The sequence below is a fragment of the Melospiza georgiana genome, chromosome Z (assembly GCF_028018845.1).
Source record: "Melospiza georgiana isolate bMelGeo1 chromosome Z, bMelGeo1.pri, whole genome shotgun sequence".
Classification (NCBI taxonomy): Eukaryota; Metazoa; Chordata; class Aves; order Passeriformes; family Passerellidae; genus Melospiza; species Melospiza georgiana.
In genome coordinates, this window is record NC_080465.1 from 43,899,522 (window position 1) to 43,923,254 (window position 23,733).

Genomic DNA, 23,733 nt, shown 5'->3' on the forward strand with positions numbered 1-23,733 from the left:
GTCCCCTCACAGCCCTCGCCGCACCGCCCCCTAGCGGCTCCTCCGCACGGCGCCGCGCCAGGGGCCCGAGCGGCCGCGTTGGGGCTCCGAGCGAAGGGGCGGGGCGTCGCCCTACCACGCCTACCGAGGTAGAGCGAGCGTGGCGGCTCCGCGGCGCGGCCGGGGCGCGAGGCTCCGCCCGCCCCTCTCCGCCAATGGGGGAAGGCGTTGCGGAGGGCGGGGCTGCAGTAGGCCGCGCGGGGGGCGGGGCCAGCGCGGAGTTGCCGCAGCGCCGCCGCTTGTAAACAGATCCCGCCCCACGTGACGCGCGTGCGGGGCTTGCGCGGGGGCGCCGCGCATTGTCCGCGTTGGTGACTGGCGGGACCCGCGCGGGGAGCGGAGGAGGCGATTCCCGTCCGCCCTTCCTCCCTCGTCGCTCCGGTAGGGAAGCAGCGCACCCCTTCCCCTTGTACCCCGGCCGCTAAGATGGCTGGTGGTGGGCGGTAAGGCGGTGCGGGGCTGCGGAGCAGCTGACGGGACGGGAGCGCGGAGGGCGGGCGGCGTGTGCCCGTGTGCGGAGTCGCGCAGCGCCATGTCCGCCTTCGCCCTGGAGGAGACGCTGGAGGCCGACTGGGTGGCCGTCAGGCCGCACGCCTTCCAGGAGCGGGAGAAGCACAAGTTCGCCTTCATCGTGGCCTGGAACGAGATCGAGGGCAAGTTCGCCATCACCTGCCACAACCGCACGGCGCAGCGCCAGCGCAGCGGCTCCCGTGAGCTGCGCCGCGGCGGCCCCGAGGCCGGAGCCGTCCCCAAGGCTGGCGGCCCCGCGGTGCGCAGGGACCCGGGGCCACCCCGGGGCTGCGCCCATGCCCGGGCCGAGGCGCTGCCCAAGAGCCCGCTGCGCCCCAAGGGCAGCCCGGCGCGGAGGCCGCAGCGCGGCCCGGAGGCGGCAGGTGCCGCCGAGGAGATCGAAGTGCTGGAGCTGGGGAAGGAGGACGTGGCCGCCGCGCTGTCGCTGCCGCCCTCGCCGCCTCGGGCGAGCGAGTTGAGCGCTCCCGACGCGGAGCCGGCGGGGGAGGAGTGCAGCTGGGCCGGCCTGTTCTCCTTCCAAGACTTGCGGGCCGTGCACCAGCAGCTGTGCTCGGTGAACTCGGAGCTGGAGCCTTACCTGCCTGCCTTCCCCGAGGAGCCGTCGGGCATGTGGACGGTGCTTTTCGGAGCACCGGAACTATCCGAGCAGGAGATGGACGCTCTCTGCTACAAGCTGCAAGTTTACTTGGTTCACAGCTTGGATACCTGTGGCTGGAAGATCCTTTCGCAGGTGCTCTTCACCGAGACCGACGACCCCGAAGAGTATTACGAGAGTCTGAGTGAGCTGCGACAGAAGGGGTACGAGGAGGTGCTCCAGAGGGCCCGCAGGCGCATTCAGGAGGTGAGGTTGCTGCGTGGTCCAGATGCTCCCACTTTAGTGTCGCATTTAGTTTAATCTGTGCCGTCTTTTTTAGTCGATTTTGTTCTTGTTGTCCTGTTCATTAGTGAGAAAAATGGGGCTTAGCCTTTCCAACGTCCCTAGGGTCAGGATTTAAGGAGGTGCAGATTTCCCGACTCATCGGAGTGTGTGTGGCTCAGTACTTTTTTCCGTGCAGTCAAATGTAGATGTTTGTAAATAAATATCCGATGGATTTGGCAAGGTCTTGCTCCCATATTTTTGTTATTGCGTTGCCTTGCACCAGGAGGTTTTGGGGGCTGAATTTTTTTTCTGTTAAATGAGAGCAGCAACATGTGGTGTTTATTTTGATAGTACAGTTTAGGCATTTAAGACCAGAAAATTCCAGGTTCATACAGTGGTGCTGAATCTGGTATTTATATAGCAAGATTATGTTCTCCAGTGGAGTAAGGGGTAAGTACAGCTTTTGTTCAACTGAGATGTTCCTAGAGTTGGAATTTAAAGAAAAAAGCAAGCTGTCTGGTCCTAGGGGGTATTTGCTGTGTTGCTGTTGGTATTGTCTGTCAAGACTTGGGTGTTACAGGACACTTGTGTCTTTCTTAAACCATATACTGTTCTAGACAGAGTAGTTGAGGATGCCCATCTAACTGACTTCTAGCATCAGTGTAAGAGAATTTTTGCTTTATCGGCCTTCGTGGACTGTATTGTATGAGGACCCAGATTTCACAGGTATAAAATGAGAATTTTATACTCGTTTTTGTGGGTTTTGTGGCCTTCGTCCAGAATATACCCGGATCTATCAAGGTGTGACTATGAGTATGAGTCAGGCTACACTGTGCTTTATTTTTACAAACATCGTCTTAGTTCTGTTGTGGATATAGGTCAAGTTTGGCTGCTTCAGCTACCCACGTATATCCTGCCAATATTCTTTTGCAAAATGTGTGGTGGTGATTTTTTTTTTCCTTGATGGAGTGTGAGTATATCCTCTTGCTCTCTGATGCATAGTTTTGAGTCCATAGAATTCATGCCAAGCTTTTCCTTTGTGACTGGAGTTACAGAGTATGAGAAAATTGTAGTATCCATGATGTAATCACGGTAAGAACATCCAAGTGTAGCATTGCCAGGTAGTTTAGTTCCAAACTGTTGTGTTAGGGTATATAATTTTGATTTTTTTTTTTCATGTCTATTTCAAGGACTTAATTAAATCTTGCTATATGGTCTACAATTGGCAATTTTTTTGATAAAATTCAGTGTAGAAAAATCAGTTTGATAAAATTCAGCAGTGGTTTTAATCCACAGACTATGAAAACATATTGTCTTTCACTGGCTTTTTAAGCTGTATGAATGCTTGGGAATGTATGCTTAAATTAGATTTAGTTTTCAATTCAGCAGTTTTTACAAGTTGCTGTGCAGGATAATAGAAGTTCGTGTTAAGCACATGGAATTTGGGAGCTGGATACCTAACTCGAGGGATGTGGTGTTTTTGAGGAAATACTAGTTAAGAATTACTGAGCAAGAGCTACTTGTTTCTGGGGGAATCTCAATTTCTATTTTGTCAGTACTACTGGCAAAAATAAATTGGTTCTCTAAGCTACATAATTTTATTCTGTGTTAATGTTCTGAACTTGGTGCAGGTAAAATGGCAGAGCCTGTGTATGTATTTGACTACTATACAACCCTCCTTTCCCATGATAATCAGTCTGGTAGTGTACCTAAAGTCAATACAGCTGTACTTCTGTCAGTTGTGTAAGTCGATCCTCCTTTAATTAAGGGTAGTTCATGTTTAAGAAAAGAAACCAATGGAATGACCTGCTCTTTCCCTCTTGGCTCTCAGGTTTCTCTTTTCCTTACCTGTTAGGGGTTTGCTTGGTCTACAGGAAATGTCTTCCTTTAAGCAAATACTGATGCTCCTTGTCATTGCAATTCTAAGGAAATGAAGCAGTGGATGATGGGCACTGCTTGGTATTTTTGAAGTAAAGATTTTTGTACTTTAGAGAACAAACATGCATTCAGTAGGTTATCTCACATTTTACTTTTCCATCTGTGCTGGAATTCTGTCAGCTGATAGCAGGAATGTTGGATCCAAGGAATTTTAAATAATTTTTCAAATTCTTACAAGAATTTTTTGGAAAAAGAGGAAGTGTGTGAGAAGCATTGGTAACCAGAATGGTATCTAGGAGGAAATGTGAAGCGTCTTCATTAATATAAAATTGTGCAACTCCAAGATTTTGACTTAGCATCTTAAAATGTGACTCTGTAGTTTATAGTTATTTAATATATCTGTTACATTTTCTAGGACAAATTCCTCTGTGCAGTTAGACTATTACTTGAGAAATGCTTGTAGTTTCTGTTGATTTGTATTCTTAAGTGAGCAATTAAACCTCATGTTCATTGTTTTAGCATCCCCTGCTTGGACAGTCATTGCTTTCCATAAATAACACACAAGCCAGTTTATTTTCACAGCAGTTAGTAATCGTTGCTTTTTGTAATAGTAATTTTTATCTCAGTCCAAATTTTAGGCCTTTAATAAACCATAAGAATGTTGCAAGTAGAAACAGATCCAAGATGAGTAAGTACAATAGTTGTAGAGGAACTGTGTGACCTGGGATTAATTTCTTCTGCCTGATTTGCAGTTTTGAAATAACATTTCTTTTATTTTTTTTCAAATAAAACTTAATAATTTTGAAATAGTTGAGGAATTTATTTAAAGTAAAAACTAGTTTAAAAACTATAAATAAGTTTATACCTCTTGAAAAAAAACTTCAGGTACTCAGTTAAAAGATAAAAAGATATTATTTCAACAGAGAGTATACCATTGAATCCTTTTTTGGGATTCCAGCTTCCTGGACAGTATTTCCAAAATACTGTACTTTGTGTCAGGAAGACAGAAAAAGTTTGTCACTGTACTCTTGGTCCTGCCAGTTGCCTGTTTTATGTTCTTCCTACATAGAGAAGAGTTTTTCTATATTAAGTGTAGATGTTTGTGATTTTCGGTGAGTTTGGTAATATCAGTAATGGTGCTGTATCTCTTTGTCCGTTCTGTGTTTTCAGAAGGCTGAAGGTTGTCGTGTTTTCCTGAATAAAAAATGTTGTTAGTGTAAACTGTCATCAGGAGGGATGGGTGGCTTAGTCATGCCCCAAACATATTTCATTGTGTGCTCTTGCATAACAAGTTGACTATGTGGGAAATCTATCTGTATGTTATATGTCTGCTTCAGCACCTTTGAAATACCAGCTTCTGGGAATGTTCCTGCTCCATACAGCTCTTAGTAGACCAAAATTTGGTCTATAGCCCTGGTTGGGTGAAATTTATTGGATGATAGTCTACAGGATCTTGAGCACCAGGTATAAAACTAATCAGAAGCTTGCTTTGGTTTTCTTTTTGCTTTATAACATCTATGAATTCCAGTGTTTGCAGGTAGACAAAGACTCTTTTGTATCCCCACGCTGTGTGTTTTATTTTACATTTTTTTTAAATGTGAAAATTCAAACACTTGTAAGTGCCTGATTAAATTCTGAAGTAATTCTGAAAGCATCTCTTCAGTGGCTGACTTTAGACTGCCATGAAAGTGAGGACCTACTGCTATTTATAATCTCCATCTCCTGTATGGTGATGTATTTGCTAAGCATGAGAATAATTCTGCATGGTTTAGTTTTCCTTTGATTCAAAGAACTAGAAAGGCGAAGGAAAAATAAATCTATTTTGTTACAGTAACAACTTGTATGAGAAGAAAATGTAGCATCTTTTGATGGAAAGCTATATGGTCACTTTATTTCTTTCATAATCAGATTTTTTTCTATAAATTACTTTTGTGTGTTCTGAATGAATGAAATATGCTTGTGAAATTAGAGGAAGCTGCAAGGAATTGATTCAGTTACATGTAATGGAATTTTACATTTGTTACTTATCAACATGTATTTCTTCCATATTGTCACTCATTTCTGTTACAACAAAAAGGTATATATTATCCAATAACATTTTGTTTTGTTGAAACTGTTCCAATATTTTAGTAATCAATAATATTCAGGGTTGTCTCAGTAACTAGAAGAATTTAATTTCATTGTTCTTGGCTGTATGCATTCAGTTCTAAAATAAATGTTTATATGGTAGATAGTGGGGCACTATAACAAAAGTGGAAGTTTTCCAAATGTGAGGTGACTGGATGCTGTTCAGTGATCTGCATCTAGACACAATAAGATTTAAAGAGAGTTTCAACATCAGAATCAAAGGTAATGCGAAAGTAAATATAAAACATGACAAAAAAGTATTCCATGTTCCAGTAACATATAAAAAAATGTTAGCAACAGTAGTGTTTCCATCGAAACCAATGTAACATCTTTCTATGCAAGAAGAAAGAATAACTTAATATTGTATATGAACTGCAGTAGTTAGGTTTAGAAGATACATAAGGTGTTTCAGGAGGGAGCAGAACACTGGTTTGAATTTAACATTGGGAGCACAGAAGAGTAAAATAAGATACTGGGGATTTTTTTTCCTATTGGTATGAGGAAAGCAGAATTAAGGCTAATGCTGGGCATTTGGGAAGTCCAAGCTAGTCATGTTGGAATGCTTTTTTCTGTGTTTATTATTTGTAGAGTTAACGCTTGTTTCCACTAACACGGTTTGGATTATAAATCCATTGTAAAGAAGCTGTTTAAGTACTGAACTGGTACTGTAAGTTAGTACTGACCAAAATATGTCAGCAGCTGTAGGGTAAACTCTGTAGAACTGGCAGGTAGCCTCCAAGCTCTTTGGAGATGCCTACATGATATTAATGCTCTGGCTGGTCTTGGGCGCTTGCTAGAGGACGTTGACAATGAGTATTGCAGCTGTACCTGAAAGTCAGAGTGGCTGAAACAGTGTACATTTCTTCAAAACATGGGAAACTTATATGTTTTAAAAAGAAAAGGGCATTGACTTAAAAGATTAGATCATTCTTGACAGAATTTAAATCCTAGATGAAAAGTAAGGTGCATTCTGTGCAATATAGCAGTATTAGTAACCCTGGTCTTAATTTTTAGACCTGAAGACAGCAGCTTGCAAGTCTAGTAATTAATTTCCTTATCCAAATACCTGAAAAAGAAAAAAACCCCCCAGAAATGCAGTATATGGTCTTTTAAACTGCCTAACGTGGGATTGGGGAACCATTTATGTCTATTACTTGGGGGAGTACTCTGATGCTGAGACCATTTAATTTGATATTCCCCTAGTTTCTGTTTTTTGTTTAAAATTGTTGGTACATATTTGTAGTATTTTCATATGACAGAATATTTTGAAGAGGTGCAAACAATCTATGTAAGATATGTTCTATACTCCACTGTGCTGCTCAGGATTCACAACTTCCTTCATTTCTTAGCCTTTAGAGATTATATTGGGTTGTACTTTCTTTGTGCTTACCCTTGTCTTGTGTATTTTTTCTCATTTTTTCCCACCATTATTTTCTTTGTCTTCAACTGAATGCCCTCCCTTCAAGTAAATGATGTTTTAAACTGCTTTCTTAAGCCAGTAACATTTTTTTTTTCTCTCCTTTTCTGCCTAGCATAGTATTTTTACCCAGGCAGGTGTTGAATTTGAAAGCAGATTCACTGTCATAGTTTAATCTCTTTATTTTTCTGTAACATGACAAGACACTGTTTACAAATAGTCAGGGACGGTTGTGCTTTACATATGTAAATATTGCTACCACAAACCTAAAGAAGGCGGTGAGAGCAGAGATTTTTGGAAATTGCTGCATTTTTTGGTTTTGAGGCTGTGCTTTTACATTTATTTTTTAATATTATTGGAAACATAGCATTGCAATGCACCAGGATATTGCTGTTGTTGGAGAGGACTTCTGCTGAATTGAGGGCTCAGTCCAGCTAAAGATACATCTGCCAAACTATTTTTGCAAGAGATGAAAACCTTGTCATTAGAAATATGGTAGAGAGAGAAGGAAGCTAGGACAGGAGGAGATGGAAAATTATATTCTAAGGATACAGAGTATCTGTGAGTTAGTCAATATATATATGTATATATGAGAAGACGGCTTCCCTGGCAAGCCAGGCTTTGGACATGAACATCTGCAGCCATTCATTGTAGATGTAAATAGAATGTGGGTGATATATCCTCATGACACCACTCACCAGTTAGAAGACCTTGGGCAGATACTGCTTTCAATTCAAAACCTTTCAGTGGTAAGACCCTGTGTCTGGGTTTCTTTTCTATCTATGCTTTTCCAGGTGTGATGTTTTTGTAGGAATATCAGATGTATGTCTGTGAGTCTTTTTGATTACTAATGACAAACATTACCCATTCAGAGAAATTTGAACACTTGGACTTTTTTTGTTAAGGATTTGCTTCTGGAAAGGTCTTAGAAAACACTTCCAGTCATTCAGCAAACACTGAAATTTTTTTTAAAGGACCTTGAGTACTTCTGATTTCTTAATTAAAAATTTGGATTGTTTTATATATTTATATACTGTTACAATACTTTCCAAAATGTATTTGTGGCAATTGGTTCTGACCTTCTTTTGGAAAAATGCTGTGATATTAGTGTGAGGGAACTGGATGGGTTTGGGGTTTTTTCTCTGAAAAATGTTATTTAAATAATCAATTAGCATTTGTTTGTGGCGACTTGCAGATGATTTATGTGACTTTTCACATAACAGTACTGCATCATGACTTGTTTGAGCTACTTTAGGGAAAGGTTGTTGTAAAAGATTTTCAATAATTTAGAATAATAGATTGTTATGTTAGGAGGAACCTTACTGTGTTTTCTAGTTTGACCCTATGCTTAAAATACAACTAGTTTTGATTAGGGCTTGCTTTTTTTTTAAAGGAAACCTGAAATTTAAAAAGCAGTGTTTTATATCTGTTGAAAGGAAATATTAAAAAAATGAAGAAGAAAAAGAAGAAATGAAAAAGATATGAATGTATTAAGTTGTGAAAGTTTTGAGGGGGAAAATCTATAGATTAGTTCTAGAAGTTTCTAATTTTGTAATTTTTGTGCAGTGTAAATAGCCTTGTGACTTCAGGTCCGAAATTCTTTAGCCTTCAGTAATGCGTTACTTGTTCACTATCATATGTCAAAATTTTAAATTTTAGCATTTTGTCACTTCAGAGTAGTATAATTCTGAAAAAAAAATCATGTATGGGAGGAGGTTAAAAAAATCCCAAACTACTTGCAATATTGGAGGTCTTCTGGAGGAGTTGAATGAGTAGGTAAATGGTGTGTATAATTTCAAATGTGTTTTATCATGCTGCTTTATCGCACATGGATTTTATTTCCCTTAAACGTTTAAACTGAGTCTCCGCTCCCATTCATTTCTCCCTAAGAACAGGAATAAAACCAATTCAAACAATTAGCGCCACAGAATAAAAGTCTGTGTTCTCCTGGTGCTAATAGAAATTGCTTTTGCCCGAAATACTGTTCTGGTATGAAAGTGATATAGTAGCTTGTAGTTTACTGTATTTGCTGTTAAGGTAGGAGGAAAAATATGCGTGATTTGGGATCTAAGGATTTTCTTCATATCTTATTTAGCTTTTTGTTCTTAATAGTGGACTGTAAATATGTTCTTTCTACTGGGCTTTTTTTTGGACGTATTCAATTTTTAAATAAAATCCCTGTTATTTCAGCTTGGAAGCTTTAAAAATTGCATTTAGGAAGGCAAAATGCTATTTTCTTAGGCCTGCCTTTCCATGATTGCACTGTAGTATAAGGTGCCATAGAGGCTGAACTCTACCAGCATTGAAAGAATTCACAGAGGGCCATTTGAGTTACCTCTCATCTGTCACCCAGGCTTAAAGGTGGTTCATCATGTATGTTGTTGAAGGGAGCTGAAGAACTGGATCATCAGCTTGCTGGCGTTGACAGGGGGGGATGCTATCGCTTTCTGTCCTCCCCCACGTCAGCTTTGTGTTCCTTCCTGTTCTGCTTCTATGTCCTTTCAGTATGCTGATTCAACTCAATAAACCTCAGTAAATTACTCCTAGAGAGACCACAAAGTAGTTTTTTGCCAGACGCTGAATTAGTTTGTTGAAGGATCTGAGAAATACTAAAGACAGTGAAGTGGAAAAGGGGGGACCTGAGAGCATAAGGAACATGGAACTGGAGTAGACTGGGAAGAAGAGGGGCAAGAGGGAATGGGAAGAGGAATCTTCTCTCAATGGGAGCAAGCTATTGGGTCAGCTTTAAAAAGTAAATTCACCCTCACAAGTACGTAGAATCTGGTATTGTCGTAAATCTTTTCCTGCTTTGAATTCAATTTTTAAAAGTCTTAACAGTAGACTTATCAGACATTTGAGAATTATTTGCTACCATGCCAAATGCACTGTAAAACTGCTAAGAGTACTAATTCAGTGCTGCTGATCTAATTCCCATGAGCTGACTTCACAGTGAAATTGATTGTACCTCTTTTTTTTCTTCCCATCGAATGTTCTTTGTTTTCATAAAAGAACATTTGCTGTTTATGGCAGGTGAGTATTTGACTAGGCCTGTGTCCTGACATGGCAAATGTTATATGAAAGGTTTTAAGACTAGCACTATAATACCTGCTAACTAAATGTATTTGTTCTATGCAAATATTAGTTTGTTTAGATAATAGTCAGTTTTGAGGCTCTTGAGTATATTGTCCCGACTAACAGCATAGTTCACAACAATAGAAGAAGACAGTCTGTGGACCAAAAGTTAAAGTATTTTATGGCACAGCCTGAACACTTATGTAATGCATGTTCTCAGTCTTCTAACCTGCATAAAAAATACTTAGAACTCATTAGGATATGTGTAAAGTAAGTTCTTTGCCAAGCCTTCAGGGTGAGGTGTTGCCTAGAAGTCTTTTTGTTCAGAGTTACCATGTTCCAACCAACCAGTGATTCGTTAGTGACTTTATCTTTTAATTATTTTGCCCCTTTTCAAAGGAAAGGAGTCCCAAAATACCATAATAACTCTGAAATACAGATCTAAACAGATCTATTTCATTCATGAAATTGTGTTACAATGTAAATACCTATTTGGGTGTTACTAACAGGAAAAGGAAAACCTACCACTCCTGTACCATGACTGCTCCCATGCAGTTAGCCCTTTGCTATGATTTCTGTAGCTCATCTATGGCTATCCAAGTAATATACTGAATTCAAACTAAGGCCTCGTGGTTCTGGACACTCATTTAACATGGCAGTCTGACTAAGGAGTTGTACAGCCACATCACACAGTAAGGTAAGGTGACCAGACTAGTACCAGCTTAAAAAAGCACTTCATGTGGTGTTACATGTTTGTCCTGTTTACAGAGAAGGAGATGCATAGTTTTTAGGTGTTGACATTTCCCTTTTGAGCTTTCAGAAGAGATCTAGGTTGCCATACATTGTTGTCAGAGCTGAGAGCTTTATGCCTGAGCCTTGTGATTTTCCAGCAAGTTATATATATGTACATATAGTTCTGCTGAGATTTCTATTTAGAATTCCATGTGGGAGGAGAGAAGTTGCATTGTTCAGTAATGATGCATACATGGAAGTAATGTTTTGGCTCACTTGGCTGCATTAAAATACTGCTTCAGTTTTTCTTACTCAGTTCAGTTCTTTTCTTTATCTGTGGAGTAGTATTACAGGTAGTATGTTGAAATGAGGTGTGTTTTGGTAGGCAGTGTAAAAGAGCTAGACAAAGGTAATTGTTACTGTCCAGGAGCTGTAACCTGTGTATAAGGGAGAGTCACTGAGGAGTGAAAAGTGGCCAAGCAATCTGTGCTGGTCATAAACTCCTGGGGTGTGCTCTTGGCGTGGGTAGATGTTGTACATCAGATGGCCACCAGAGCTGCTCTGTGACTCCCCTCCTCAACTGGGCAGGGTGAGAATATGATGTGGCTCATGGGTTGAGATAAGGATAAGAAGAAATCACTCACCAATTACTGTCACAGGCAAAACGGAATCATCTTGGGGAAATTAATTTCATCTATTGCTGATAGATCAAATTTTGATAGTGAAAAATAAAACCAAATCATAAAGCATCTTCATACCACCTCTCCCTTCACCTTGGGCTCAGCTTCCCTACTGATTTCTCTACCTCCTCTCCCTGGATACCATAGGAGGATAGGGAAGGAGGGTTGTGGTCAGTTCATCATGTGTTTTCTTTACCACTCCTTCCTCTTCATGTTTTTCCCCTGCTCTAGCATAGGTACTCACCCACAGGAGACACACCTCCGTGGATTTCTGGCAGTGTAAGTGCATCTCATTGGGTGAAGTCCTTGGGGAACCAAGTGCTCCAGTGTCCTCCATGAGATCATAGGGGTCCTGTCAGAAAACTTCTCCATTGTGGGCTCCCTTGTGCATGAGGCCACAGGTTGTCAGGAGCCTGCTCCAGCATGGGCTGTGAAATTACTTCAGGGGCCATCCATCTGCTCCAGTGGAGGGGTCTTCCACAGGCTGCAAGGATATCTCTACACAGGTGCTTGGAGAACCTCCCCCAGATTCTTCTTCACTGACCTTAGTATGTGCAAAGTTGTTCCTCTCACCTGTTCTTGCTCCTCTCTCGGGCTGCAGTTGTTGTGCCAGCACTCTTTCCCTGTCTTAAATGCATAATCCCAGGGTGCTGTTGTGGTTGCTGATGGATTTGGCCTTGGCCATTGGTGGGTCCATCTTGGAGCTCGCTGGCTTTAGCTCTGTTGGACATGGGGGATGCTTCTGGCATCTTCTCACAGGTGCCACTTCTGTAGTCCCCCAGTACAAAACCCTTTCCGCCCATCTGGAACACCTCTACACACATGTACTGAGGTCCTAGGCTTACTGTGTAGAGGTAAAGGACTGTTTTACATAGTGTTTAAAGGGGAATGATGTGGTTCATTTTGTGTTAGTAGCTCTTAACAGGCCTAGATGACACATCTTAGGCAAGTATTCTTAATTTCTTGTGTTTTAAACACCCTGTGTTTTGCTTTCCAATATCTTTGTTGGGTTTTCTTGTTTGCTGTTCCATTTTTTGAAAACATGCAGCCTTTGAGCTTGTTTGCTATGCATGTTTTTTCTGTGCTTTTAGTTTAATTAGTTGAATTAGCTCAGTTCTTCTTTAAACAGCCATTTTAAAAACTACCCAAATCCAGGCAATAACCTTGCCAGTGCATTAGCATACACTTCAATTCCCTGTCTTCAGAAGCCTCTTTGAAAAAAAAATGGACAATTTTTGTGCGCTCAGTAGGTGGTCAGTTGCTGTGTTGTTTCCAAATAAATTACTATGGAATTCACTTGTTTTTATCTTTTTTAAATCTTAGAAGGTTAGACAGATGTAGTGCTGGATCCCGCACTTCCCATGCCAGTCAGTATTAACTAATTTATTTATGACATCCTCCCTCTCTATCTAGATTTTGTGTTCTCTTAGATGATTTCTGCCCTAGCAGTGAAATGTACTTTAGATCTGTGAGGGAGAGTCTGGCTTTGGTCTGTTACTGCTATAGTAATGCAACTGATCTTTTTTTATCACAAAGGCAAAGATTATTGATGGCAATGCAGTCATGCAAACAGCTGGATATCCTGGCAAGTCTTAATCTCTTAACTGTGATGGGTGACATTTAAGTACAGGACCACATGTTTGTAAGAGCGAGAAAAGCAGTTTGCCTGTAGTGAAGATTTTATGTAATTGAGTCTTCTGCTTATTGTCAGGACATGTAGGAGTATATTTGCTTTTAACAACAATTTCTTTTGTTTGGTTAAAGAGAAACAGTTCTAAACATCTGCTATGCAAAAAAAAAAGATGCCTTCTAAGTTCAGTTGCTAGAATTTTGCATACAGATTTTATGTATTCTCTAGCTTTACTTCTTTATAACTCATTGTCTGAACGTCGTTGCGTACTATTGCCAGTGCATCATCAGGAGGCTTGAGTATTTTACTCCTAGGAATGCTGTTCTCTGGAAAAAGGATGGAGTATCTAAAACTACTCTTACCTGCAGTACTGTACTTCTCTCTGACACCAGCTATCTCTGGTTCTGCCTGTGAAACTGAATATGCTTCAATTTGAATCTTTAGAACTCTTCTTGGAAATGGCAGGTAATACTGCCAGGCTTCTGAGAGCCTAAATTCATAGAAAAATAGGGTGTTCTGTAGTTATTTCTGAAGTATGAAGGAATTGAAGAAGATACTGAAAAAATACCTCTATGACTGATTTTATCTAAAAATGCTTATGAGTCATATTGCAATGTTTTTATAAAATATGCCAAAAAATAGGAGTAACAGGGAAAGTTTTGGGAGTATTAGCAAAGGAAATGTAAGACATGACTCTTCTATGATTAAATTAAACTTTGGATTATGCACCCAGTTGAGGTCAACCTGCACATAATTACACTGTCTGTTGTAATGCTTTTAAAGCTTTTTGAACAAAATAAAAAAATAGAGAAAAAATCTTTGTTATATGGTTCAAATATATGTACTGTTACATTAAAAAAAAAGTGTTTCCTGCTGGTTAGAGTGTATCTGCATAATAGTTGCCTAAAATATATGGATTCATTTAGTTGTGAACAATGTAACATCTGTGAAACATGATTCTTAAAATAAATGCAGCATTCAATGGGTATAGAGCTAGTCAGGTCTGTACAGGATGTTACTCTGCTCTCCTCCACCCACTTCTTCAAATAATGTAATTAAAAAACTGTGAAAGCCAAAAATTCATACTGAGACTGTTGAAGTAAATGAGCAATAACACTGAATGTCTGTGCTGAGAACTAGTCCTCACTGGGGCATAAAACATGCCACAAAAATTGGTAGTGTGTTTTATGCCAACACCTTGAAAACTGCCTGGCTTTAATATTCTGGGTTGGTCTAGACACTTGGCTAGGTACTCATTTAGTACTGCCTGTGTGAAAATGGGAGCATACAGAATCAAACTATCTGTGGGTCTATGGAGGGTGGGGTTTTCATTGTGACATTAATTCTCTGCTAGTCCCAGCATCCCAGGTATCTAGTTGTCTGAATACTATCTGGATAGCAGCCAGCTAAAAAAAGGCTTTGGCTTGATTTGATCTGGAGCAGGAAAGCTCCATCAGACTGCGTGACAATGTGAGGTGCTCTGTGCAGCCAGTTTTACACCATCTGTTTCCTGTGTCGGTGCCCCTTCCATACTGGTGGCAGTGAAGCACCTGGATTCTTCATCAGGGTTAAACGCCTCCATATAGAAGTAGAATCAAAGCCATTGGTCTTCTGTTCATACCAGCCCGGACTGTTGAAGCCTTGGTGGTTGGTATGCACTCCAGTTCCAAAATGTGAGAGAGAATAGTTCTGTATTCCTTTAAACCACTTAAACAGATTCATTTAGGTCAGAGAAGACCTTTAAAATCATCAGGTCCAACCATTTTTGTAGCGCTGCCAAGCCCACCACTAAACCTTGCCCCTAAGTGCTACATCTGTGCATCCTTTAAAAACCCCAGGGCTGGTGACTGAGCCACTTCACTGCACAGCCTGCTTCAGTGCTTCACAGTTCTTTCTGTGAAAAAATTCTTCTGCTGTCCAATCTAAACCTGGCACAATTTGAGGTTGTTTCCTCTTGTCCTGTCACTTGTTGCATGGAAGAAGAGATGATCCCCACACAGCTAAAATATATATATATATATATATCAGTTAAAAAAACCAGTCACCAGTAAGACAAGCTCTACATTTGCGTTAGGCAAGATTAGGGAAGAGGGTTGGCAATGGTATTTCCAAGTGCTGTATAGCTATACTGTCTTTTTTCTCTTTTTTTAATAAACTTAGAGTTGTCTTTTATAGTTAGTTCATACAGTTCAGGTGACTTTCCCTAGAATCTGATCTACTCTTTTTGGGGAAGATTGGATATTTGCTTAAATACATCTCTTCAAGTGGGTTTTAAGTAAGCTACTGTACCATTTTGAGAAGTGCTGTATCTAGAAATCCCATTTGGGTTTTTGTAGATCTTTCCCTTCCTCTCTTCCCTTGGGGAAGCACACATTGCAGTAGGGCACTATAGTTTTTCTGCTTCCTGGTTCCTTGGTAGCTGGTAGGGCAAGCAGCTATTTTTAACCAGAAGGAGTTCGATCTTTTGATTTATTTAGGCTAATCTTGTAAAACTTATTCTCTAGACAATTCACCAGTTCCATGAAAGGCACCTTAGTGCTTTTTTTGTAATGAGGGTTCCAAAGCTGAATACAGGATTCAAGCTTTATGTCCAAGGTTAGTGTTTCTCGTGAAAATAGGGTGTGAATAGACGGATGAGTGGAATGAGGCTGTATGTAAGAAGTACTCTCAGGCTGATAATTTTCCTATCTGTTTTGAAGAATTGAAGAATACCCCTATTGAATAGCTCATTGATCTTTATATTGAACCAAATAAGATTATACTCTTTGGTTTCTAAGTAATTTTTCTTACTTTTTTTTTGGAACTGCCGAATAGACAAAATTTTGTTACCATTTTCATTCAGAAAGCCCTCATTAGTAATAGGATTCTGCTTGCATCATTGCCTTAGAGATGAAGAATGGAAGCTTACCTTGTGTTAATAGTTAAAGAGTAAATGTATGTATAATTCTGTATTAATTGCTTATGAATAACCTGCCCTTACTTCTGTGTTTGGTTTTTTTAATTGAAGGTTTGGTATTTTGGAAGGAGTTGAGAATTAGGATTTGATTTAGGTTTTGGGTAATCCCAGCAGCAGACTAACACAGACAAGACCATGAAGTTACGGCCATTTGCTTACCATTTGTATGCACAGGAATGTATTGATAATTCATTATTTTATCCCTGGTGTTTTCAGTGAGAGACATGATTTTTTCAGAACAGCCAACTAGTTATAAGTAGCTACTAGTTTTTAGTGTTCTTAGGATGTCTTTGTACTATTCTGATAGTCATAAAATTGGGTTGGTCATCCATTTCTTGGCACTTTGACTCCAGCTTAGGCAAAGTTGTGCCTGTCTACCAAAATATCAGAACTATTAAAGGACTTAAGTATGGTCTGTGAATAGAAAGGAAAAAGCCCTTCCATTGTATTGTTCTGTCCCTGGAATAAATGTACCTAAGATTCCCTGTTAAATGACTACATTTTCTTGAACTGTCATTTTTTGTTGCCCTCTAGAATTTGTGTCCTAGTGGAGTAGTAGTGTTTCACAATGAAACAGAGGTGCAAATTTATTTAATAGTAAGATACTAATAGCCTAAGCAACTAAAAGGAAACTGTCATGTACTGGTAGAGTTTCTCCTTTGTGCCATGGGTGGCTTGAGAAGAAAGATTTAATACCTTGATGGAAGTCTGATTATAGCTTTGCGACTGCAGAGGGATTTCTGGTTGTGCTCCAGGAAAGTAGGAGAAAGCTGGTATATGGCAACTCTGCTTTTAGGCCCTAGTGGCATGAAGTGGAGCTGAGGAAGATGGTGCATTCTTAGACTAGATGGTTGAAGCAAACAGTGAGTTGGAATAGTGTGAGATTCATAGGGACTTAAGGCATGAATCCAAGAGTATCTGGGTTTCTGTAGTTACAGGTCATGTTATGTGTGTCTAAGACTGAAAGTTAATAAAATGTTAGTCTTACAGACTGCAAGCCCAAAGGCTTGTCTCAGTGAGAACTCAAATGCTACAAAATGCTGTGTGCTGCTGGAAGAGTAGAAGAGCATAGGCAATGACTTTGTGACGGGAGCAATTGTCTGTGTGAAATTGTTTAGGTAACAAAGCAGTTTGCTGTGTGCTGAAGTTTCCTCCTTGAGAGGATTCTCACATGTGTTGTACATCCTCTCTCCCAGACCTACCTTCTCTGCTAAACCTAAAGTGAAAGCTTTTCCTGTCTTCTCATGGGATCTGATTGTTGCTTTAATGGTGAACATATGAATAAAGCTGCTACAAGCATCTCTGCTTTCTGCTCTGCACCCTCTCTCAAACCTTCTTTAGTGCTTCAAAAGTGGAGCTACAGAGATGTTCTAAAACAAACTTTCCATTACAAAGAAAGACATTTTCCATACCCATTCTGGTAACTGAAACACAGCTCACTATAGAGAGAAATTTCATGGATGGTTAGCATCCAACTTCAATGAACAGATAGAAAATAGGATGTATTTACACCACGGTGTTACTAATCTTTAAGTTTAAATAAACTTGGACTGTGAATATATGCTTTTGGGATGATAATATAAAGGGCAAGAGACTTTGACTTAGAAAATTATATAAGAGGGAAATTAATTTCAGATAATCTTGTCTTTGTAAATACATTAACTACTCTACATGTCTGTATGAGATTAGTTTTTATTAAACAAGTAAATATTTTTTTTAGACATGGTGACGGGTTTCCAGCACCATGTGAAGTCTGCTCAGGCAAGTGCCCAAAATAGATACAAAATGAGCATATAGAATAAAAAAATCATACATCATAGCTGCTTTATACAAGTGAATTTTCTGCTTCATAAGAACTAAAAGATAGAACAGACAGACTTCGATGTTGTATTTTCTTATATGAATTAAAGTCATTTTATATTAACATCTAAGTATTTTTTAAAGATAAGAATGCTTAGGTAATTCCCATTGTAAAAATAAAATGAATGAAAGGTTCATACATTTGAAGTTTTGTGATTGAACTTTCTAGGAAGTTTTGTTTCATATGGGTTACTCTCTGTCTGAGGCCACACGGATGTAGTGGGAGCTGTGTGTATCCAAAGAACAGACTGACAAAAAACTGCAAAACCTGAACACCAACATTCTCAAAAATTTAGAAAGTTGAAAATGCAACTTCTCTTTCTGTCTCCTTATCTATCACTCAGTTTCCCCTGCTCTGTTACCCAAAAGTGGGAAGTGTCTGAAGTAGCATACCTGATCACTACATTATAAATTGTTACACTAAGTTGCTTTTTCTGTTTTCTTTGTGCTCATATTCATTACCTTCCAGAAATCTTTGGAAATTAAAAAGTCAGTCTGAGTGTTGCTCAGTTAAAGTTATCAGAGATGTGCTCATACTTAATTAGCTGAATTGAAGATGTGTTTTGGGGACTAAAATTGTTTTGTTTATTTGTCTGGTGATTTTGTGGGAAGGGGAAGATGATACAAAAGGATAGGTTAAAAAAAGTTTTTTGAATTGCTTTCACTTTTATCAGGAATGTTCCGATATTTTCATTAAAACTTGTACTTTTTCTGCAGCTTCTGGAAAAACATAAGAATACAGAAAGTATGGTAGAGCTCCTTGAACTGTACCAAATGGAAGATGAAGCCTACAGTAATCTTGCAGAGGCCACTACAGAGCTCTACCAGTACTTACTGCAACCATTTCGAGATATGAGGGAACTTGCGATGCTTAGAAGACAGCAGATAAAGGTAGGGTAAAGACAACTGAGATACTTATTATTTGGTAAGTTCTGCTTTCTAGTTCCTATTTACTAGTTCTATTATGCAGTATATGAAGTGATATTTTTCCACTCGATGCTGACCCTGTTTTTCTGGGCTCTTCACTAACATGAGTGTTTTTGATGAGTGAGAACGTCTGACATATGTAGCTAAACACCACCTGTTTATCTTGCTGTCTTATCCTTCAAATGCATGGCTGAATTAAATAGGTCAAACTTAAAATTTTATGGTTGAGAATATTGAGTAATATATAAAATACAAAGAGATGTGCAGTATTTATGCTATTGAATATTCTAGAAGATTATTTCAGGTAACTAAAATGAAAAGTAATTTTCTGTGTAATCTGGTGAACTGTGAAAAGTCAGTAGCTTTTTTTCTGATGTTGCAAAAATCTTAAACTCATGGAACATAAATTAAAATACATAATTTGTTGTAACACTTGGACAGTGTATTTTCCTAAGAGCTAAAAAAGCCATCTGAAGAATACTGCATTTTGGTAAATTTGTTCCGGAATTAGTATGTTTGTTATATTTGAAAGTAATTCTAATCTTCAATGCTTAGCCAGAACTAACAAAGGTTATCTTTATTGCATCTTGGATGTACTTTTGGTAAAACTATTAGTTCCTGTGTAGATTATTAAGACTACAGCCTTCTGATTCTAAGGTAAAATTTTATTTCATTTAATCTGTATTGTAAATGTCATTTTATCTCAGCTTGATACCTTGTTCAGTTAGCCAACAATTTTTTTACTGTTTTCAGCTTAAAAATAGTGTTCCTCTCTGGTTTTGAGAAAGAATGAGGGAGACAAAAGGATTTATAATGTACTAGTTTTATTTTGACATATTGTTGTGAGCCTGAAGTAATTTTTCAGAAAAATCAGCAATCTTAAAATAACTCATTTTATAATGTGATGATGTTTTAACTAAAAGTGCTTTTTCTTCTCTTGAATGATGTTACTGCACAGAGAATTGGCATGAGTATTTTTTTCAGACATATGATACAGTTGAAGCCTATAAACACTTCATTTATTAATATGCTTTCTTCAAAGCATGGTGAAATAATTCCCATTTTATTGGAATTTATAGTAGAGAAAAAGATCATTTGCTTGTTCTTTTGTCAAATAAGAAAAGTAAATATTACAATGAGTAGATATACATATTTAGAGTTGTATTGTGCTCTCTTTTGATCTTTTTTAAACCTCAGCAATGTCTTGAATTCCAGTTTTAAAATGCATAATTTAATACTCTTCCTGAAAGATTAATGTTGATAAACTTCAGAGGTGTGTGCTGTGGTTGATTATTTTAGTAATACATAATTTCTTCTGAGGTACATTGTGTTCTCTTCCTAACTTGGCAATTTGTGAGTTAAAAAACTTGGTTGTCTGTATAATGCACTAGAGAAAGATGCCGTGTCTTGTTTTTCCTTTCATCGTTTGAGAGAAAGCAGTACTTGTATCTATGATGACAAAACATATATTATACTGGGTAGCTAGGGTTGAAGAAATGTTTTATAAATAGAACTTGTGCATGAAATGTTTTTTATTAACTGGCTGCATATGTTTTTCTGGCAGGCTTTAAGTTTCAGACCTTTTCTGTATTAGGTATCTGTTTCTGATTTGTGGGGAAGTTGTTTTTGTTTGGTTTGGTTTTTTTGGGTTTTTTAAATAATTTGGAAGGTTTTAAGTTTTTTAATCAGCTTAATTTTGTCAGTTTTCACAGGGAGTTTAGAAGGAAGTTAATCACATCACCCGTAATCTTTGTGAAGAGTGTTTTCGGATATTGGAGCAGGACATAAAAAATGGAATATATGTCACATGGTGTTAAATTTCTGCTGTTCCTGTGAAATTTTAAGGAAGAGACAAGCCTATAGGAGGCAGGGGAAAAACAAAAACAAAGTTCTGTCTTCAGTGGAAGCTTACTAGAGAGGGACATCTAATTGTACCCAGATTCCTTCTTTGGGGAAAAAAACCAAACCAAACAACAAACAAAACAACTCAGAGTGAAAGTTCATAACAAGGTTAGAAACCATGTGGAAGCTTGGAAATGGAGGTTACTGCTGCCCATTTTAGACATGATAGAATCTTGTTTCATTTTGTATTTTGATCGTACACTCATTTTTCAGGTGTATTTTGCTTCATTTAGTGTAAAGGATGGAACATTTAGGTGTGTGAAGAGTCAAAGCTATGAAGTAATCAAATATTTCTGGATTTGAAAAGCAGGATGAAAAAGATATAAGATCATGAAAGGAAAAAGAGCTGGGTTATTATGAAATGAAATGTCACTGTGGAAAAGTAACTTCTAATGGCATTTCTGCTTAATTATGGGCTAGTCATGTGACCCTAGAACAATGTGTTCAGTAAGTGATATGCTTGTCTTTTTTTGGGATTCCAGCATCAGAAACCTGATTTTGTTTATATAAATACTCTTTATATGTAAGTGCTGCTCAGATCCATGGGGACTTCCCTCCAAGCATGTCAAGATGCTTACCAGATACCATGCATTCTGAGCAATGGTATCAAGCACAGCTGTGTTTTGGACGTAAATCTTTGTGTGTATATTATGGGAACGACCTTGCTTCCCCCAAGGCCTTTATGAGGGACACAGAAATAAAAGCCAACATGTAATGAATGGTATTATCAAATTGAGAAATGTCTATCAAAGAGGCAAGTCTGAACTCATTTCAAGATTAAAATAAAGATTCACTTACTAGGCATACTCAGTGTGTTTAGTATGACTGTATTTTGTAAGGTAAATGTGAAAAGTTGTATTTATAAACCAACCAAACAGTTCATATGTTCACTGAATGCTGGAGAAGGCATAATAAAGGAATTGAAGACAGCATTATATTTTTTTATATACATAAAAGCTGGGCTGGATTTGTATAGGCATTTTCTGATTTAATTACAGACTGTTACTGATTTAGTTGTAATAATAGGTAAAGACATTCAAGCAATGAGTTCTAGCATGGTAATTTCACTATATGCATTACTGGCCCTTTTCTTCTGAATTCACCTTTTCTTTCTGATTTTGCTGAGTATTATATAGGCACCAGGCAAGTGAAGCTTGATACTCAAATGCTGTGTTACATGTTTTGGGCTCTCTGTATAATCTTCCAAGAACTGGGAAGGCAACTATGAACATAAAACCACAGGACAAACAATGTTCATAGATTAATCTAGCGTTGATGTTGGATTTTAAATGGAATTTAAGATACTCTTTTTGCTAAGAATCAGACTACTTGGCAACTAAGAAAGGATGTTAAATTGTTGATTCTAAAAATGTTTCACATTTTTGCCCACAAATTTTTCCTTAATCAAAAGGAATAATTTACCTGTGAAAAATTGCTTATTTCTTGTGTGTGCAGAACACACATTGCCATAGCAGAAAAGTTGGAGGTAGTAGTCATCAATAGCTGGAAATAAAAATGCTAAGTGTTTCTGAAATTTGGAGAAATCAGAGTAGGTACCTCTGTTCTGGTGCCTTTGATTTCAGAAAGTTAAATCTAAACTTCGTGAGATCCTCCATATATAGTGGTGTGTTCTTCAGAAAGTATGTAAGGGAGCAATGAGTTAGTGGTTGATAGCTGGCTGTAGAACTACTGGCCAGGTTACTGTAATCAAGCTTTAAGTCCCATAAGACTAAGACATGAAGTTTGCTTTGATACAGAATACCAAATCTGGTAAATTAGAAAAGACAAAAAAATTATTTTAAAAAATTACTTCATGAGCTAAACCTCACTGGCTTTTTTATCTGTACGTCTGTGTTCACCAGTCTTCATGCAGTCAAAGAAACTACCTTGCTACTTAGAATTTTTATGGCCTTGTAGTTGTGGACGGTACTTCAGTCATGATGAATAGGCACTGGGTTTGTTCAAACGCCAAGTGAAATCAGTGGGAGGCCTTCTCTTTTCATGCTTGAGGGTTTTTTGGATGTCCTTGATATTGGACTAAAGATAAAATGTAACAAATTGCTTCACATGTAGATGCCAACAAAACTTCAAAACATGCATTATTGAAGGTCTGAGTTGAGCTGGTTTTGCTTAACTGGAAAATGATAATATCTCATGATGGGTGAAAGCTTAGAGCCACCATTACATCTCAGCTCATATTCAGGAAATAAGCACGCTGAAAACTTACTGTATGTTAAATGTATTAAACATACTTGTAGCTTCATTGCTTATGTGTTAATGATTTTTCCTTGCATGTTAGTTCACATGAATGTGAAGAGGTTTTAATGACTTCAGATACATTAATATTGAAGTCTACCACTGGAAGCTAGAGATTAGAGCAGTATATATGTTGATGATTCATAACATCCTGCTTTTAAATTTTTGAAATCTTTTATTAGTCTGTCTGAAAGTTTGCTTCCCTCTCAAGCTCACTTATGAGAATTCTGGTATATTAAAAATACAATTCTAGCTCAAACTATGTTTGAATTCCTTAATATATCGTGGTGAATTGCAGTAGTGAACTTTATAACTAATTTAATTTTGATTTATGCAAAATTAAGTACTTAGAAATAAATTACATTGTATTGAACATGTAAAATTTTGGTTAAATAATAGTTTAATGAAGAATGAAACAAGTTCAAGGGAAAAGAAATCTAGAGATGAGAACAGCTGGCAAAACTGAGAGAATTACTTTTAAAAGTACTTACAGAATATTTTGTTTTAAAAGTCTCTAATCACATAAAGATGTTTTGGAGAAACTGTAAAACATCAAAGGATTTTAAACCTTTTTTAAAATCTATTTGCAGCTGAATGTGTGTCCTCACATCATTAGGAATAGTATTTAAATAAACATAGCTTTTGAAAAACCTGTAGACTGGAGAATAAATCTAAGTTTATGCAAAATGGTCAGAAACTTCGGGGAAATTACTGCTTGCTTGTTTGAGAATATGCTGCAATACGGTGAATTATGCTATTTGTCTTTATAGTTTGATTCAAGAAGATTGTATGTCAGTCTCTCTTTACAGTCTGGACTCTAAATCCTCTAGACTATTATTTGAACTCAGAACAGAATATTTTGCTGAC

At 38.3% G+C, this 23,733-nt stretch overlaps 1 protein-coding gene across 1 annotated transcript in view; it reads left to right on the forward strand.

Annotated features, from left to right (window-relative positions):
* Window positions 1-321: 321 nt before the first annotated feature.
* JMY (junction mediating and regulatory protein, p53 cofactor) overlaps window positions 322-23,733 on the forward strand; it is a 64,299-nt gene continuing 40,887 nt past the window's right edge. The window contains exons 1-2 of the mRNA XM_058043559.1: window positions 322-1,411; window positions 18,499-18,672. Coding sequence (XP_057899542.1) covers window positions 572-1,411; window positions 18,499-18,672 — 1,014 coding nt within the window. The 5' untranslated portion in view covers window positions 322-571. The remainder of the gene's footprint in view (window positions 1,412-18,498; window positions 18,673-23,733) is intronic.